We start from the raw sequence: 19,018 nt of genomic DNA on the forward strand, positions 1-19,018 counted from the left end.
AGCCAAGGTGCCTCCCAATGACGTAACCCTTTGTCATAATGCTGATGGAGAAATTGTGGCACTGGCCAGGACAGCAATAACAGCAGTTAAAAATATATCTGCCCTGATATCTGATTGTTTAAAAGGCTCTGACATTGTTGGCATCAAACCTGCACGGGGAGACTGCAATGGCTGCAACAACCACTCTGTTTACTTCTTGTAGAATTTTCACAGTAACCAGCCTTAACTCTTTGATTTCACAAATATCTTTCATCCAAAAAGCCCTCTTTTGTCCAAGAAGTGTCAGTATCACCTGCTTGACCAGACATTAGCTGCAAAGTGCCTTCATTGGGGGATGGCTGTGAGGATGGGGGTGTTGTTGTGGCCGAGTGGTTAAGGCGATGGACTTGAAATCCATTGGGGTTTCCCCACGCAGGTTCAAGTCCTGCCAACAACGGCAATTTTGAAGCTGTGTTCCCATGGATGGTTGAGGTTTGATCCCAAGAGGCAGACTAGTTGCTCAGAAAGGAATTTGGAATAAAATTCCCACGTAGTTACAAAGCCAAGCCCACATCTACCCACGTCCCCCACCTGACTCCAGCCACCACGGAGTGAACCTGGGGCACTCTACCCCTGTGCATGGGAGTCTCAAACACTCAACTGCCTGTCTCTGGGCTGGAGCTGACCTTGCCCATGACTACCAGGATGTGCCATTAACGACCATAGGCAATTATGAAAAGATAAACAAGGTCAACGTGTGAGATTCTTAGCCCATTTGAGGCAGGGGATATATTTCTGTCCAACAGGTCTCGAGAGTGATGTGGGTAGATGTGGGCATGGCTTTGTAACTGAGTGGGAATGTTAGTCTGAATTGCTTTGTGAGCAACTCACCTGCTTCTCAGGATCCAACCTCAACCGGCCTAGGACACATAATCAAAGTCACTGTTGTCAGCAGGACTCAAACCTGCACGGGAAACCCCAGTGGACTTCAAGTCCATCCCCTCAACCACTCGGCCACAACAACACCACCCTCCCTGAAGACACTTTGCACCTCGGTCTGGAAACATCGGTGACGTTGGACCAAAGAAGGCCTTTTGGAAGAAAGGTATTTGTGAGACCAAAGGGTGACTACTGTGAAAAATCTAAACCACAGAGGTATAGGAGTTGTTGTGGCCTAGTGTTTAAGGCGATGGACTAGAAATCCATTGGGGTCTGCCTGCATAGGTTTGAATCCTACCAACAACATTTGAATCTTTTAAACTATCCCAGAAAGAAGTTTTCCAACAACAGCGCCTTTGGAGCTGCGATGTATGTAGGTTTCTGCATAAGGTTGGGTATCGTCTGATTTTTTGTTGTTGTTGTTGTTGTTTTTTCTTTTTTTGCCACTGGTGCTAAATAGATATGTTTTATACAGTGCTGGTGCCTAAACAGTGCCTGAATCAATACTTTTGAGAGGAAAAAGTGTGCTAAAAGTCAGCAAGAGAATTAAAGCTGTCCAGGTATCATCAATGATTTGCAGATATATCTTTATTGTAATTCAGACCAATAGGTATCAGATGTGTCTGTACTGGTTTTTGATACTCATCCCTATTTATTTCACATTTCAGAAAGACAAAATGTAATCCTGATTTATTTGCCAAAATCGTGTTTGCTAGATCACTTAAACATTTTCCACTATAGTTGACATCCTGATATTTTGCCACTGTTGTTAAAATTTGATTCTATCACACTCTTCATAAATTGGGAGGATATTCAGTCGCAAAAGTCATGTCCTATTTATAGATGCAGTTAGCTGTAACCAAACATTTTTATGAAAAGTCACATGGGTGTTTCTATTCAATCCTCTGGTCAAACTCTGGCTGATACAGGTCAACAAAATGTATCTATTCATGAAAAAGGAAAAGGTGTAAAAATGTAACTGAAGGGTCAGGAAGCTTGACTGCCAGAGAGCAGAGCTCTAATAAACAAACTTTGAACAAATGAGAAAGACGATCTGGTGACACATTACATCTCATAGATAAATAACAGAACTGTTTAAAATTGCTACAACCTTGATTTTGTGGGGTCACTGTTGCTATAGTAACCTGATAAAACACGCAGGAGGGAAACGGAAACCAGCATGAGTGTAGTGATTGATCCTGCACAGGTGAAAATAACAGTGACTTTTTGACACTGGTTGTTTTTAGTCTCATGTGAATCAAGACTCTGTGCCTGCTATTTATTCCACTCAACGAGTTTAAATATGAAGTCAGGGTCCAAATTCAGCTGAAAATAGTTCAACTGGTCACATGGATGCAGTCTTATTTGACATGCTGGTCATATGACTGCACATGGTGGCAGAGTAAGAGCAGAACCATGAGCACATATCTCAACATAGAGGTTTGTTTTACTTTAACTGTCCAACAGAATCAGATTTATTGGCAAAGTATGCTTAGGTATAATTCTATATGCACGTTTGTGTGCATTTAGTATGGTTGCAAGGTGAGCAATGGGTGCAAGACTGCTCATTTGATGTAAATGAATAAATTAGTCAAAATGTGTACATGAGGTGAGGCTTTAACAATGGTGAGCTTTCTTACAGTATTTGAGGATAAGTAAAGCAGTAAGAGAGTGAAGGATGCTTTAAGTTGAAGAGGGCTAAGGTGCTTGTTAAATGATGCTGTGACTGTTGGGTGGTCTTCAGAGGAGCTCTGTGACTGTTGGGTGGTCATCAGAGGAACTCTGTGACTGTTGGGTGGTCTTCAGAGGAGCTCTGTGACTGTTGGGTGGTCTTCAGAGGAACTCTGTGACTGTTTGGGTGGTCTTCAGAGGAACTCTGTGACTGTTGAGTGGTCATCATAGAAACTCTGTGACTGTTGAGTGATCTTCAGGGTAACTCCATGACAGCTGAGTGGTCATCTCTACGAGTAGCCGATGCAAAACTTTACTCAAACAACATACAAAAAAGGGAGGAAATTATTTCTGTTTCGAGTTGATTTGGTATGCAGTGACCTGTAACACCTGCCAGAAAGGGAGTAGTTTGGACAGTTTGAATCTGCATAACATAAATTTAGTTCTGGGGTAGATTCCCTACCCCAGAACTAAATTTAGACCCTTGTTCCAGCAGTTGAAAAGCACTTATTGACTGTTAAAGGCAGGCCAAATCAACACTCAGTCCACTGGGAAATGTCCATGTGCTCCAGATGTATAATCTGCCCATCTGGTGCTGGCCCAAGACTTTACCAGCTTCATGATTCACTTTTATGGCCTCATTCAAAAGAGCATGTCCAAATCATAATATCAGAGATTAACCTGAAAGTAAATGTTGGCCTCTCTGCTTCAAGCTGTTTCAAATCAATACAGAGCTTTATAACAGCTAAAGCAATAAACATTTTAGAAATGGCATTGACTAAACCCTCCCCCACACAAAGACGGCTGAAAGATCACATATTCACACTGATTAGCAGATAAATCAACACTCCATGTGGACGGAGACGCCTCCCTCTCTAACCGGATGCTTTCTTTGTCTGAGCAGACTCGAGGACAGAGCTGGGTAATGGTGGGGTAGTGGATGGCTGGTGGCAGACACAGGGCTTGAAAGGCCCTTCTTTGGTATGGAAATGTTGACTGCAGAGAGCAGATATGATAAAATATTGCACTTTCACATGGAATGCCAGGGGCTGTTTGGACATCTGCTGTGTGCTTTGCAGCTATCTGGCCTTCCTGAAACACTTGGGAAATCAACATGCACACATTCTTCCAGGCAACATAAGCATGGCTCTGTAGTCAACCCACACAGTCGTATATTTAAAGGAGAAATACACCCAAAAACAGCAATCGGTGATGTACGATGCGACATAGATCCATTTTCCCACTGATGACCAGCCAATTATTGCTGATGAGATGTCATGTTGAGTCGTCATGTTATCTTCAACATGGACTGTAAATATCAGGTGTCAGTCTGTTTTGGATTTTCAAGACAGATGTTTTCCTTCAGTGCTGACATTGGACAATCATCCATCAGTCAAGAGGCAGACAGACCTGCTTCTCCACTGACAGGAGCCTTAATAGACCATAATGCAATGCAGCAGCCACAAGACATGTTGCGTTTGCCACCCTCACTATCCTTACAGCTCTCACTCTACCCTCCTACATGAATAACCCACAGCTGATCAGAAATTCAGAGCAGCCATATGTGAGCTATGGACAGAAGGCATCTGAGGACACGGGAAAATGAACTACCTGAACCTGGATCTGTTATTTATTCTTCAGCTGAACTGAGGAAAATGTACAGAGGTACCTGTAATTATTTATTTATAGGCATGAATTATGCCTTAAAGGAAAAGTTCGACGTTTTAAGATATGCATTCAGTCAGAAGCAAGGGGAAAACAAAAGTATTAAATCACCAGCACAAATCTCCCTAATTAAGACATTGTGTCTTATAGTCCTAAAACCTGCCCCCCATATTGTTTGGGGTAATCAGCAGAGATTCCAAGAGGTCATCTCTCTGTCAGGTCTGAACTTCTTCACAACATTGAGTTGAAAGTTAACTGGCTTCTCTGTGACAAACAAGCTTAAAGTAAGGGTTTGATTCATAGACGAATAAAAAAGAAGACATTCTCAACTGCTTATGCCGTATTCAAGAAAATCAACCCTTTGTGGCTGTCTTATTGGTCCACTGGCCCACCAATAGGAGCCCCCTTCCAGAGCAACCACTGCAGGGCTACAACATATAACTCAAGGAGCCTTCAGCAGATGTTTTAGCTGCTGTTTTTGCTCATTCTCTCTATTAATTCCACCTTATAAATGGTAAAACTGGCCAAATAAATAGAGTTAGAGCATGCATCACAATTAAAATGAAGTTTGTGGTAGAAAATGTATCATTAGGTTATGAGGGATGGGTTTTTTCAGTGTTGTTCTCCTAAAAATCAGGATGTGAATTCTAGTGAAATGTCTCCCTCCTTTGTCCAACAGAGGAACTGCATCATGACAAGACAGTATGGCGAGCAGAGCAATCCAATAAATACTGCATTTAGGTGAATACAATATTTATTCTATTATGTATTTATTACAAGTCTTATTTCTTGCATTTCATGAAATTCTCAGGAGGTCCTATTTGGTATTGTAACTCAATATCATTATCATTTATCTCTGTAAAGCCAATGCACATTTTGTGCACTTGTGGTGCACATGAATTCCAAATTAGGAGAGCAAAACATCCACTTTTCATCATTTGGGTCATAAAGGATTATTTTTTACTTTGCAGTCTGGCATCTTGTCTCTTGTTGATCTGGTCCTGATTGGTCACTACTGTCAAGAAAGAAGTAGAAGAAGAAATTAGAGCATTGCGATTGATCAATCGGAAGTTGTCTTTTACTTCAGGTGTCAAACTGGAGGGCTGATAGCAACAGTATTAAGTTTTTATGGCAAAAAAAAAAACACAATAGTCATATTATGGATTTAGCAATTTGTAGTATCAAAGTGCTGAGTAAATATTGTACTTTGCAACTAGATTAAAAATATTCTCAAAGGGATTTAAATGTCAGGATCCCTCCATAAATCTTCAAACAGTAAGCTTCCAATCACAATTTACTCCATAGAGGTTTGTCTTACGGTTCCTGAGATACTGTAAACAATGCATGTACTTCTTGAGACAGTCAGTGATCCAGTGGGTTTCAGAGGGTCAGTGTTATTGACGTTAACAGGAGTGTTAATTTTGGTAGCTGTTTCAAATTTAGTCTTTGTAAATAGATTACAATGAGTTCTAGTTTTGATAGTATTTTAGTCATTTTTAACCTAACAGTGCATTCAGAAAGTGTTCAGACCCTCTAGACATTTTTCAATTTTCTTATGCTGCAGTCTGATGCTGAAGTACCTTGTTGAAGCACCTTTGGCAGCCTTGAGTCCTTTTAAATATGACGTGAAAAGCTTTGCACACCAGGATTAGGAGATTTTCTGCCCTTCTTTGCAAATCCTCTCAAACTCAGTCAGGTTGGATGGGAACCGTTCGTGGATACTCAGGTCTCTCCAGAGATGTTGGATAGGGTTTAAGTCAGGGCTCTGGCTGGACCACTCGAGGACATTCACAGAGTTGCCCCTAATCCACTCCTGTGTTGTCATTGTCATGTTGGAAGTCAAACCTACAGCTCTGCCTGAGGTCGTGAGCATTGCAGGAAAAGCTCTTCATTGAAGACATCTCTGTACTTTGCTCTATTCAGCTTTCCCTCAACCTGGTCTCCCAGTCCCTGCTGCTGAAAAACACCCCCACAGCATGATGCTGCCAACACCATGCTTCACTATGGGGATGGTAATGGGCTGGTCATGTGTAATGCCTGGTTTTCTCCAGACATAATGTTTAGAACTGAGGCCAAACAGTCTAGTCTTGGTTTCATCAGACCAGAGAGTTTGTTTTTTTTCAGTCTTAGAGTCCTTCAGGTGCTTTTTTGCAAACTCCAAATAGGCTTTAATGTGTTATCCACTGTGGAGAGGCTTCTGTCTAGCCTTCAGACAGGATCTCTGGAGCTCAGTCAGAGAGACCATCAGTTTTTTTTTCACCTCTCTTACTGAGGCCCTTCTCTCCTGATTGCCCAGTTCAGCTGGGCGACAAGCTCTTTGACAAGTCCTGGTTGTGCCAAACTTCTTCCATTTGAGCATCATGGAGGCCACTGTGCTCTTGAGAACCTTCAGTGCAGCAGAAATGTTTTGTAGCCTTGCAACAATCCTGTCTCTGAGCTCAGCAGGCAGCTCCTTTTACTTCATGGCTAGGTTTTTGCTCTGATATGCATTGTCAGCTGTGAGGCCTCTATGGAGGTGTGTGCCTTTCCAAATCATGTGCAATCAATCTAATTTACCACAGGTAGACTTCAATCAAGGTCTAGAAACATCTCAGCAAAGATCAGGAGGAATGGGAAGAAGCTGAGCTTAATTTCCAGTGTTTTTGCAAAGGGTCCGACTACTTGTGTCATAGTTCAGGGTCTTTTAGTTTAATAAATTTGAAAAAAAAAAAATCTAAAACACTCTTCAGGCACCAAGAAATGTTTGTGTTCTTTAAGAAATTAAATTAGACCAAATTAGCTCAAATTAGACATTTGACTCTTGAAATCTATTCAGCTCATCCTTCAGACAAAGTGAAAAATTGTGCAGCATTTGAAGAAAATCTGCACACAGAGGAATCTGCATCTTACCCAAGATGCAGAGTGAATGAGCTACCTTAAAGCGAGCTAAAATTTCACTAATCAGACAGGACTCTTTACAGCTGTAGCCTAAGGTGAGCTCTGTTCTCAATGACTGTTTTTATCCTTTAAACTTTTTGATTCTCCACTCTGGTTATCGGTTTGTCGGTTCCTCTAAGGCAGTGATTCCCAGACTTTTCCTGTCAGCAGATGAAAATACCCCCCGTCTCTCACCTCTCACTGTACACATGTAAAATTATGTAAACATACGACAAACACTGTCGGTCACAATATTTGATAACAAATTCCTTTCCTTCTTTATTTAGTGCAACATTAAATGTAAAAGTTTCAAAGATCTCTGAAGATGAACACTTCCCTGAAAATAAAAACTTGATATAAAATGAATATCTCTACTCCCAGTCCTACATGACTTCAGTGACTATCGAGGGCTTATTTGGTGCTACAGATCCTCCTAAGTCTTGGGTGCAGCCGCAACTCTCAGTTAAATTTCAATGCCCAGCTTTGACTTTTTTTGAGGCAACAGCAGAAAATCCTTTCTCACAGCAAACTTCTCTGCAATGCTGCCTTTTGTCCAGCAGATGGTGCCGACTGTCCAGTCCATGTTATGTTCTGCCAAACTGCTCTACAGTTTCTTTGACCCATTGGTTACTCATTCCCTATCCTTTTAAGCCAGCTCCAGCATATGTATAACCTTTTTTTAGCGTTTTATCATCCTAAAGTAGCAGTTTTTTACTGACTTGTCATTAAATGACTTCATATCAGCAACATAGACTGGATATCCATGGTCCTAGATTCACAGTATGTAAACAGAAAGTCCCCCGGAAGCAAAAATTCTGGGTGTAGGAAATAGTGTAATGTCCCTCTGGTAAATGAGGAGGTTTGTTTTCTTGTAGTTTTGGAAGAAAATGCTATCCTATCAGTCATTGTTAGGACATACAGTGCCGTGAAAAAGAATTTGCCCCCTTTCCGATTCCTGATTTTTTTGCATATTTATCACACCTAAATGTTTCGGATCATCAAAACAATTTTGATATCTCAAAGAGAATACACAAGTAAATACAAAATCTAGTTTCAAAATTATGATTTTATTTATTAAGGGGGAAAAAATCCAAACCTATCTGGCGTTATGGGAAACATCATGAGTTAACAGTGGTGAACCTTCCCAGGAGTGGTCGGCCAACCAAAAGTACTCCAAGAGTGCAAGACGACTCATCCAGGAGGTCACAAAAGAACCCAGAATGACATCCAAAGAACTGCAGGACTCACTGGCCTCAGTTAAGGTCAGAGTTCATGACTCAACCATAAGAAAGACAACGTGCAAAAATGGCATCATGGGAGAGTTCAAAGGCCAAGAAAACAAAGGCTCGTCTCACATTCGCCAAGAAACATCTTGATGATCCCCAAGACTTTTGGAGAAACATTCTGTGGACTTGTAGGACAAAAGTTGAACTTTTTGGAAGGTGTGCGGCCCGTTACATCTGGCGTAAAAATAACACAGGAGTTGATAAAAAGAACATCATATCAACAGCCAAACATGGTGGTGGAAGTGTGATGGTCTGGGGCTGCTTTGCTGCTTCAGGACCTGGACCATTTGCTGTGACTGATGGAACAATAAATTCTGCTGACTAACAGAAACCCTGAGGGCCAACGTCCGGCCTTAAGTTTGTGCCCTCAAGCTTAAGCACGCTTAGATTATGAAGCAGGATAACGACCCGAAATATTACAGCAAGTCCAACTCTGAAAGGCTCAAGAAAAACAAAATTAAGGTTTTGGAGTGGCCAAGTCAAAGTCCAGACTTAAATCCAGTTGAGAATTGAGATGGTGTGGTGTGACATTAAACGGCCAGTTCATGCTGGAGAACCCTCCAGTGTGGCTGATAAAACAATTCTGTAAAGAAGAGAGGGCCAAAAGTCCTCCACAGCGATGTGAAAGACTCATCACCAGTTATCACAAACGCTTGATTTAAGTTATTGCTGCCAAGGGTGGTACAACCAGTTATTAGGTTCAGGGGGCAATTACTTTTTCACACAGGGCCAGATAGGTTTGGATTTTTTTCCCCTCAATAAATAAAATCATCATTTAGAAACTACATTTTGTATTTACTCGTGTTGTCTTTGTGAGATTTTAAAATTGGTTTGATGATCATAAACATTTAAGTGTGATAAATACGCAAAAAAAATAAATAAATATCGAATCAGAAAGGGGCAAATACTTTTTCACAGCACTGTGCCTAATTGTCACCAGCCCAGGGTGTCAAACTAGACAGAAGGTTTAAGAGAAATATAGGCATTACAGTCCAGTAAAATCAGCTTGACGGGGTGTCCTGAATACATCCTTTGTTTAACCACACTAGAAGACCATTCATCACCAACATTCAAATTCTGGCCAAGCGTTCAATGATTAGTTGCAACACGTCAGGGTAAAACCTGTCTGATTTCTTGTATTCTGATCTGGCCTTAGGGTAAACTGGGAGACCAACTGAGAGCTACTCCAATAGTGTTTGAATACTTTCTTCCAGGTTTTGTCTTCATTTGTCAAGAGAAGGGCAAATATTTAGAGGAAGAAGACAACCAGCTTTATTGATAGTTTAGTGTAGCAACAGAGCTAGTAAAATCAATTTAAAATTCGACATGTTGAAACAAAAGCATTAAGATTCTGCACACAGAAGTGTACGCTCATTCATCGAACAATAAATAAAAATCTGGATATCAGCAAATTAAGAAAAAAAACAATACATGCCAGAGATGAGACAGATGTCTGACAGGAGAAGCTGGAGATGAAATGTTACACAGTTAATATCTTAAACAATTCAAGAACAAAATTAGATATATACCAGAGCACACTGGACACAGAACATCCCAGAGAACCATTATACCTTCTAACAAGAATCAGGAAACTAAAAAGGCAGAGGGTGTCTGTTAAAGAGTATTTGAGAAATTGATAGCTTTCAATTTTGCCTCAACACAAGCTTCAGTCATCTGCGCCTTATGTCCAAATGAAGGAAGATGATTCTAACGAGAAGGAAAAGAGTGACAGGGTCAAAAAAGCAAAGGTTAAACCCATTCATGTTCTTTAAAAAAATAACTATGTATCCTCACGTTCCATTCTTACCCAAACTAGACTAACACACCCATAACCCATGACACAAGTATCAAGGTAATCAGACAAACCCATCGCACCAATGAGGATTTCCTTATTGGTGGACCTAAAACTCTTTACTGGTGAAAAAGATAGGATGGAAGTGAGTGGATTCTTTGAGAATTCTCCAGAGAGAAGTCAGACAAGTTAAAGTGAGACAGAAATCATTCGACTCATACTGCCACTGGAACCATCGCCAGCTCTCAGTCTGCCTGGAGAGTCCTAAAATGGTAATCAAATGTTTTTGGACGTTTATGGAAAAGAAAAAGGATTTACGAGGTTGTGAAAGGTTACATTTACAAGCCAGTTACAAGATTTGTTTCTCAAAATGAAATAGAACCTCCAAGTATTACATTTAAGGGGTTTGTCAGACAGCCCAATGAAAACATATTTATAGAATTTAAACAAAAGGATAAATCTACTACAGTGACTCCTGGATGCTTCTATAACTGAGGTCCTAAATTGTTTTGCCATTAAATCTTTCTACATTTGTTAAGAGGTTTGAGTTTGCAACTAAAGCAGTGAATCTAAACTGGGGGGGGGGCTTCAGTGGATCTATAAGGCCCTGAGTGGGCTTACACCTGTGTATTTTTTGTTTTGCCATGACAAAGACTAAAATTTGGTTGCTCTCAAGATTTTGACTTCCTTTTCCTGTTATCTTGGAAAAGAAACTGGTTATCCCATAAGGGTGTCTTAATATCTTAAGCGCACTAAACAAAAACACTTCATATCACAGGAAAGAGACCAAAAGATCCTTTTTGCAATGTAGGATAGTGAGGGCCGGAGTACTGTTCAGTAATGTGGCTTGCAATTTTTTTTAAAGGAGGTGGTGGTGGAACCTGGGGCTAGACCTTTGCTCTGAGAATTATTCATTTATTTAAAGCTGCCATATGAGATTTATTTAATCAGAAGCAAAAACAGAGAAGTCTACAGTATCTTAAATTGTTCAGCTTGAAGATAAATCTCGGGAGTTGACATGTCGACATTACTGTGGTAGCATCCAACATCATCTGTGTTTGTATGAAGGCTGATGGAAGAACTGTACAATTTCCTACATCTAAAATCACAAGTTGACTTTTATTTTCAATGTTAAGGGCGGTGGGAAAATCCTGAGGAACAGTCAACAGCTTCAACAGTCATGAAAACTCAAGCCTCGTCTTCATGAAGAAGTGGGCACCGATTCACTGGCTGCACAGAGGAATATAGTGGTAGGAAATCCTGCTCTTCTTGGTGATCTGGATAATGTGGCCACCAGTCTGTGATTTTCAAATGCAGCTTTTAAATTGTTTGGACAGCACCATATCCTAAATATGTGGCAGTTGGCCAAGTTTTTCTCCTGACTCTCTAAATAAGGCTCTTATTGTAACTGACATCTAACCTTTGAACTAAAAAAGTTAAAATCATCTGATTCTTTCATCAGCAGCCATCTGACGCTGTTAAACCAACTCTAAATACTGCTGTCAACAGATGCTTTTGTGCTACTACAGCAAGATGGTAGTACCCAGTACAATTACACAGTTCTGCATTATCATGTACGCTGTGTTAGCATGAGGATGTCTTAAGTAATAAAAGAACTCAGCACATGCATATGCATTCTGACTTTTGGTACCAATTAGACAAAGATCCAAACACACTAGACATTACATCTCCCAAGATGCACAGCAATCACATCTATCTTTTCCCCCTTGTGGCCACACATTCCTACTTATCACCTCCGTTTATAATAAAGATTTCGTTCGGTTATACATTTGCTCTGTTCAGGCCTACAATCCTGGCTGAGAGCCTTTCAGAGAGGGCTATTTTCTTTGACCTACGCAAACTCTAGATGGCCGCTGAAGACACTTCACAACTATTTTTGTCTCTTCCAAGGGGAGAATTTACCCCAATGGCTAAATTTTAGAATAGGTGGAGTGTTCCTGACACTAATTTATTTTCTATTTACTTTCTGAAATGAGAGCAGACTGGGCTCTTTCTCAGAGGCAGTGTGAGTCCCGTGTAGCCGGTTTGACAAACACTTCCACTAGCTCAGATGTACATGCTCTATTAGAATATAAACCAAAAATGACACTTTGAAGTGATATCAACAGAATTAGCAGATGAAGCTTCTTACAGCCTGAGTGAGGTTTTGCTTGCACAGTCTGTTTCTTTTTCTTCATGAGTTTCGTTTAAGGGTTCTTTACACATCACACCTTCATGTAGAGAGCAGAAAGGAGGAGTGCCAGTTTCACCGTTCTCATCATGTGACCTATATATATATGTCGTATTAAAGTCCCTTAGGAGGTCCAGCGCCACCAAGCCACCTTCATGCGGTCCCAGACGGCTTCTATAGAGTCAAAGGCGGGACGTACATCCAGGATGGAGAACTGGTAGGTTTCTTTGTTGATTTCCCCATCATAGTAGTCGATGACATAGCGAACCTCCTTCCCACAGCGGTCAATGATCCAATCGTGGCGGTCAAAAGGCAGCTCATAGCTAAGGACAAGGAGAAACAACAACTGTTAAAGGTCCTAAAAACATGTCTGTGAAGTTTGTTGCTGAAGAACAAAAACACTCCAGTATTGGATTTTTGCATTTCTAAAAACCCCTGTTTCAGTCCTGCGCAGAACCAGCCAAATCTGTGATTTTGGCTGTCTGACTCGACCCCTGACCATGCCCCTCACAGGAAATGGATGATGGATCCTTTCTAGGCAAATGTGAAGTTCTGTTCGAGTACATTAGTCCAAAAACATCCCTTTAAACACAAATAAGATGAAATTCCTAAATGGAAATAGAGTTTAATTCAGGCTGACGGCATGTGAAAGAGCTCACCCCATCCAGTGGCGGAAGCGAGCCCTGGGTGAAAACTCTTTGGCTTTACCACCAAACCTCTTCAGTGTTGGCCCACATGGACATTCCCTAAAAGAAAGAGAGAAACGAGGTCAAACCTACTGTCAAGATTTCTATGTGCAGGAATGTAATGCATGGCACCAAGAACATGGCATGTGATGCCCATATTGTTGTAGTTCTGTTTAATAGTTCACTCACTGTGCATGTAGAGCCTCCCATTTCAGGATCTCCTGCCAGGCTTGCTCATTGTTTTTGTTGTGAATTTTAATGATGTTGGTCATGTCTTGAGCAGCAAGGTCATCCTCACGCCAGCGCCACCTGTTGCAGAACAGAGTTAGTAAGACTTTATCATCCTTTATGTATCCAGGTTTTTATCTCCCTCCCTAGCCCGTTCTTGGATGGATGGTTCAGTACAGTACCAATGCTCTTGCACACACACAAGCACAGTGCTAAACATAGACATATATTCTAAATAATGGAGGAGTGTTAGAGAGCTGTACCTGGCCAAAACAACTCAAAGCACGCCACAAAGTGAATAAATTTGCAGTCATGTTCTCTGTGTCATTCTCCATTGTGCTGACTCTGAGACTGGGCTTCTTGTAGGGGTGTGACGAGTTGCTTATCTGACGAGACGAGATTTGGGCCCATGAGACAAGATGAGATTTTCTACTTTTTTTAAATTTTGGAAAAAAAATATTTAAGTCGAAAATGTGTCCTTTATACGGCTGAAAGTCATAATTGCGAAGCATTCAGGTCTATTCAGAAATGTTTAAACTCTTCTTGTACTGAATAGGCTATCAATGCTTACACACACTTTAGCTCGTCTAACTCTGACTCAAACTGTACTTTAAAATGCTCTTCAAATCAAACCTTTCATTTCATAGTCTACCACATGTTTATTTTAATACACTATGCACTCACTGCTACAATGATAATAATAATAAAAGCATTTAGATTATTTTGAAAGTAATTCAAAAACTATTTACAACAGACTGAAATATAAAAAGCTGCATCAGTAAAATCAAAGTATTTCTCATCCTCTATAAGGACATCCATATTTAAGACAAAAGAAATATTTCTGTCAATAACAAATTTGCTGTAATTTAGAGGAATAGATTATTTTATTGTTTTGTGGTCTTTTTTTCTCATACAAGCTTTGACAGTGTTGGACACGACGCACAGATGTGTTGATGTCTGTGCACTGGTGAGCAAGTGTGTGTCTGCTCTGTCTGCTGTCAGACAACAAACAGGGTGTGTTTAGCTGGAGCTAGAACTTCGCTTTTTGGAACTAACAGTGGACTCTATGGCGCTCACACTGTTTTTTTTTTTTTTTGCTAAGTTTATCGCTGCTGATGTTAAGCTTCCGACTGATGATACGCACAGCCAACAGCTGATGGATGTGTGACTGACAGACAGTGACGAGAAGGACACATGACAAAGCACCAACTGAATCAAAGTTATAAAGTCACATATACCGGCACTATAAGTGGGTCTGCGCGCATATATGAACTTGTAGGGACCATACAGGCTTCCAGCAGCAGTGACATTTAATCATTTCACACTGTTATGATGAACTTATTGAGCATTTGTGGATCATGTACGGCCCCAAGTAGTGCACGCGGAGGAGGGGGTCGGAGCATGATCTGAATGGATCACAGATCAGCTCTGTTTCTTCATTAGCTGTCATACCAGCAATTTTAATAAGTCCAGGGCATCTTAATGAGTTTTAATAACTTCCAGTTTGGTTTTGTTTTCTGTCAGGAGAGCTGCTGCTTCGGGTGTCTGGGCAATATTGATCTCGCAAGATGATTTTCACCTCGACGAGAAATCTTGTGACGTTTTGATCTTGCGAGATCTCGTGGCACAAGATCTCATCACACCCCTGGCTTCTTGTAAACAAAGCTATGTGGTTATTGTGTTTCAACATGATGTGGTACTTAAAAGAGGTTCCCTGGCTTAGGCCCACTGAGCTGGTAGCAATGTAATCACATTATCTACAAAACATTCACCACTGGTGCAGACTCACCCTTTCCGCAGCATGGCATTCCAAAACATCTGCTCAGATGGGTAAACCCAGTTCTTATCAGAGTTGTGTCGGGGTATGTTCGACTCCTCTCTTCTGAGCGACAGGTCGAAAGGTTGGTCAGGAGCTGGTATTTGGTTAGGAGGAGGCATCTGGGCACATAGAGGGTGAAAAATACAAATTTAATTAGATACTCTACAATTTGATCTTTAAGAATCTGACAAAGACTAGAGCACTGTCTACGATGACAAATTTAAAACTCTTTAAGAAACAGTACAGTTTTGCCCAGACTATTTCTTTGAGAGAGAAAACAACAGCCGTTGAACTATGTTCAACACAAAAAACTAACAAATTCACAATATTGTTTGTTTTAACATGCTCTTCAAATTTTAAAAGTTCCCCCTGTGGTTGTTTTAGTGCATTGAAACTCTCTTGAAATGATAATTTTGTCAAAAGACTCCAGGCTCTAAAGACAGAACATTTATTTATACTGATTGTCTTTTCATTTACTTAAGTTGTGCAGATACCATGTTTGAAGGGTCGATGTCACTGTTCATGCCTGCTGCCGCTTTCATCGGACACTCAACAAACTCATAGGCTCGGTCTTGGTGAGCTGGACCTGCTTCTGCTTTGTGCATGGGACACTCTGATGGAGGAGACACTGAAGAAAATAGAAGCATCCAGTTAAGGCACAGAGGACACAGAACTAGCCTTTAACTTTAACTGCTGTAGTGTAACAACATAGGGCTGGACTTCATATCAAGTTTTTTATGATACATTTAGTGTTTTCATACAAGATAGAAGCCCTGCCCTTATGCTTGGTATATCCACGGTTTTCCTGCCCCCAGTTGAGGCAGAGGTGGTACCATTCTGTTCATGCACACCTCAAACTTTCTAGAGGGCTCAGGGGGAGCATGCTCCTCTATGAGAAAAAAACTATAAATCTTAAATTCAAGAGTCTGATAACTGGTACCTTTCACAGGCTGAGACTGATGCATGGGACACTCAGAAGGTGGAGACACTGGAAAAAAATCGATAGATAAAACAAATAACACAAAATTGTCAAATAGAAAAGTATTGTAAAACAAAAAAGGTAAAAGCTATTTAAGTGCAGTAAAATAGAATTACAAAAGTAGTTTTGATTCTCATTAAGCAGCAGCACCTTTGACAGGCTGGGCCTCTTGATGCATGGGGCAGCCCTGAGGAGGAGCAGCCATCATGGCCTCTGCCTTCACTGTAGGAGCAGCAGGTGTGGAGAAGGAGGCTCCCATCCTGTCCTGTTTCAAAGCAAACACATGAGAAATTAAGGCTTTGCAGACACTTCTGGGGAAAAAAAACATTTGCAATATCTGAAAGTGAGTTCTACAATGCAATATGCATTTATGCAGTATGAAAAATGCTAGTTTCATGGACAACATTTTTCTGACTGATGCAGGCTTGAGGGATGGCAGGAAAGGATTTTGAGGAGTCAAAGCACAGAACTCAAGAACTAGGGAAAGTTGAATTACTCCTTATTGTGTTTCAGGATAGCCAAAAGAAGAATCACTGTCAACTGTCAGCCTCAACACAAGGGAGAAAAAGATCTTTAAATTGTTACCACTGAATATAGTACACATAGTTGCTATATATTTAGATTATATGCTAGGAAGAGGGGGTGGTGAATGGTGTGCTGCTGTAAAGACAGAGTCCCTTCTAAACTCTGAAGGAGGACTTAAAGCAAGAAGAATGAAGGTTTCAGAAGGAAACAACTAAGCTATATTTTTTCACCCCATCAGTCTCATTTGTGTTGTATTTAAATTATGAATGTTGATACATAATATTGTAATTTTGCCAGTATAAATATGCCAATATTTCCAAACTAATATTGATATAGTTAATATTAGTTTGGAAAATGCCAATATTTCCAAACTAATATTAGCTATATCAATATTCTTACATTTTTATATAGTATTTTTAATTCAATTATTCCTCTAAAAAGCCAGCAAAACCAAGTATGTCCAGCCATGAAGCAAGACAGACATTTCTCTATACAATAAAGGTTGGTTGCCATGTTTCTCAAACAGGCATTCAATGATGGAAAAAATTACAGTTAATCTCCTTTTCTGAGAGCTACAAACAACACTGTAACAATCTGCTGATGGACAGTGAGGGATACAGGGTAGAATATAAAAATGTGACTGTTGTTTAATGGAACCTATACTTTTCAAATAAAATAAAGTCTCACTCTTAAAAAAGTGGTTTACAAATGGTTCTTGCAGATAATATTGTGCATCCACACTGAAGAATAAGGTGTTTTTGCTCTCAGAAATATGGCAGTGGTGTGCTGTATTGTTGTAAGATTTGGGACATGTGAAAGACAGTAGTGCTATGAGAGCAGCATACTGCAAAGATCTCTACACTGGTTAGCTGTAATTACCAAAAAGGATTTAGAAGGTGAGAGTAAAGAAGATCAGAACTGAGAAGGGATGTTAAAGCTGTTTGAAGACTGGAAAGGGTTTTTTTTCCTTCTTCTTTTGATAGCAAGTGGTTATCATTCATGGAAGGTGATAAATCCTATGTAAATATATAGGGTATATCTGAGGGGTGAAATGGCGTTGGACGTGGCCTAAAGGTTTCTTACATAATATACATTGTTGGAGGGGAATACGGCATTACACTGAAGTGGAGGACTAGCACAGACTCGGGTCTGAATTTCAAAATGGGCAATGTTATTGGAGAGGAGCGCCACGGGTGGACTATAAGCATTAAGCGCTGCCGAGCTTCTAAACCCTCAGTAGGTGGCAGTAATGCACCGAAACGTTGGTAGACCATCCGCAATTAAAAGAGAAGAAGAGGAAGACAGTCCCTAAAATTGATGATAACTGAAAGTGACTGACAATCTATGCCAGAAATTCTTTTTGACGAATCCAAAAAAATGTTAAACTTTATCAGTTGACACATTATACACCAGTTTTATAACAATCATCGGTCAAATAAACGTCCAAGAAGGGTCATTTTGTTTATTACACAGCATGTAAAAGCAGTAACACAATAGCCTAGCTGTAGTTAGCATATGGTTTATGTGTTATTTAATATTAAAGTTTAGAACAGAGTTCATGTGGTTTATGGTCTGACGGATATGTGTGTGTAAACCAGGCAGAGGGCTGAAGAAGCCAACAGAGGGTATCCTCAGATAACCTCACGACAGCCTGGAAGCTTCGATCAACCAAGCTACACCTGGCTAACTTAGTAACTATGGCTAACGGTTAAGAGACCCCTAAAACACCCACATTCCCTCTTTGGTTAAGACAAATGAAAATGTAGACCAATCTGTCAATTCGACTTAGCAGAAAAATATATTTTCTTCTTCATTTACCGTTAGTCAGACAAACTAGCAGCCATGCTAACGTTAGCTAATATGTTGACTGCATAACATGAGTCAAAATTCGACATTATTCTAAAACAGCACCTTTAACTAAACAGTCACCACAGCTGTTTACTATGTAATCATGTTATCTACATTACAATGAAAACACAATGAGAGAAGGGGAAATAAACTAACCTTTGAGAGAAGTCAGGTGAGAAGTGTTGTCTGTTCGGATGCTATTCCAATGTCAACGTGCAGGACGGACGACGACGTAACCCAGAAGTAGTTGCACAACTAAGCTAATGCGTAAGTGGCAACGTCATCACGTTGTCGAAGCCGCTATGTAACTCCTAGAAATTGAATAAGCTGTCGTTTTTCAAGTTTTGACGATTCAAGGTTCCCAAACAAATCTAACCACGGACTCCTTTTCGAAATGATATCATTCGGAGGGTCCAGTATGTTTCGACATTTTTGTTTCAAGATGTTGTAGTGAAGAAAGTGTAGAAAAAATAGCCTTTATCTTGATCCATCTT

At 40.3% G+C, this 19,018-nt stretch overlaps 1 protein-coding gene and 2 non-coding genes across 3 annotated transcripts; 2 read left to right on the forward strand and 1 right to left on the reverse strand.

The window, feature by feature from the left end:
• The first annotated feature begins 354 nt into the window (after window positions 1-354).
• On the forward strand, window positions 355-436 carry trnas-uga. Its single transcript has one exon. It is a non-coding gene; the product is annotated as a tRNA-Ser (tRNA).
• Window positions 437-1,142: 706 nt separating this feature from the next.
• On the forward strand, window positions 1,143-1,224 carry trnas-aga. Its single transcript has one exon. It is a non-coding gene; the product is annotated as a tRNA-Ser (tRNA).
• An 8,480-nt stretch (window positions 1,225-9,704) lies between these two features.
• LOC121527351 (holocytochrome c-type synthase) lies at window positions 9,705-18,766 on the reverse strand. Its single transcript, XM_041814286.1, has 8 exons — window positions 18,681-18,766; window positions 16,302-16,416; window positions 16,113-16,160; window positions 15,667-15,800; window positions 15,143-15,291; window positions 13,315-13,434; window positions 13,099-13,185; window positions 9,705-12,762 (listed from the first exon to the last, which is right to left on the reverse strand). Exons 2-8 carry the CDS (start codon window positions 16,408-16,410, stop codon window positions 12,564-12,566), a joined length of 846 nt encoding a protein of 281 aa, XP_041670220.1. The 5' UTR covers window positions 16,411-16,416; window positions 18,681-18,766; the 3' UTR covers window positions 9,705-12,563.
• Window positions 18,767-19,018: the final 252 nt, after the last annotated feature.

This window comes from Cheilinus undulatus, linkage group 19 (assembly GCF_018320785.1).
Source record: "Cheilinus undulatus linkage group 19, ASM1832078v1, whole genome shotgun sequence".
Classification (NCBI taxonomy): domain Eukaryota; kingdom Metazoa; phylum Chordata; class Actinopteri; order Labriformes; family Labridae; genus Cheilinus; species Cheilinus undulatus.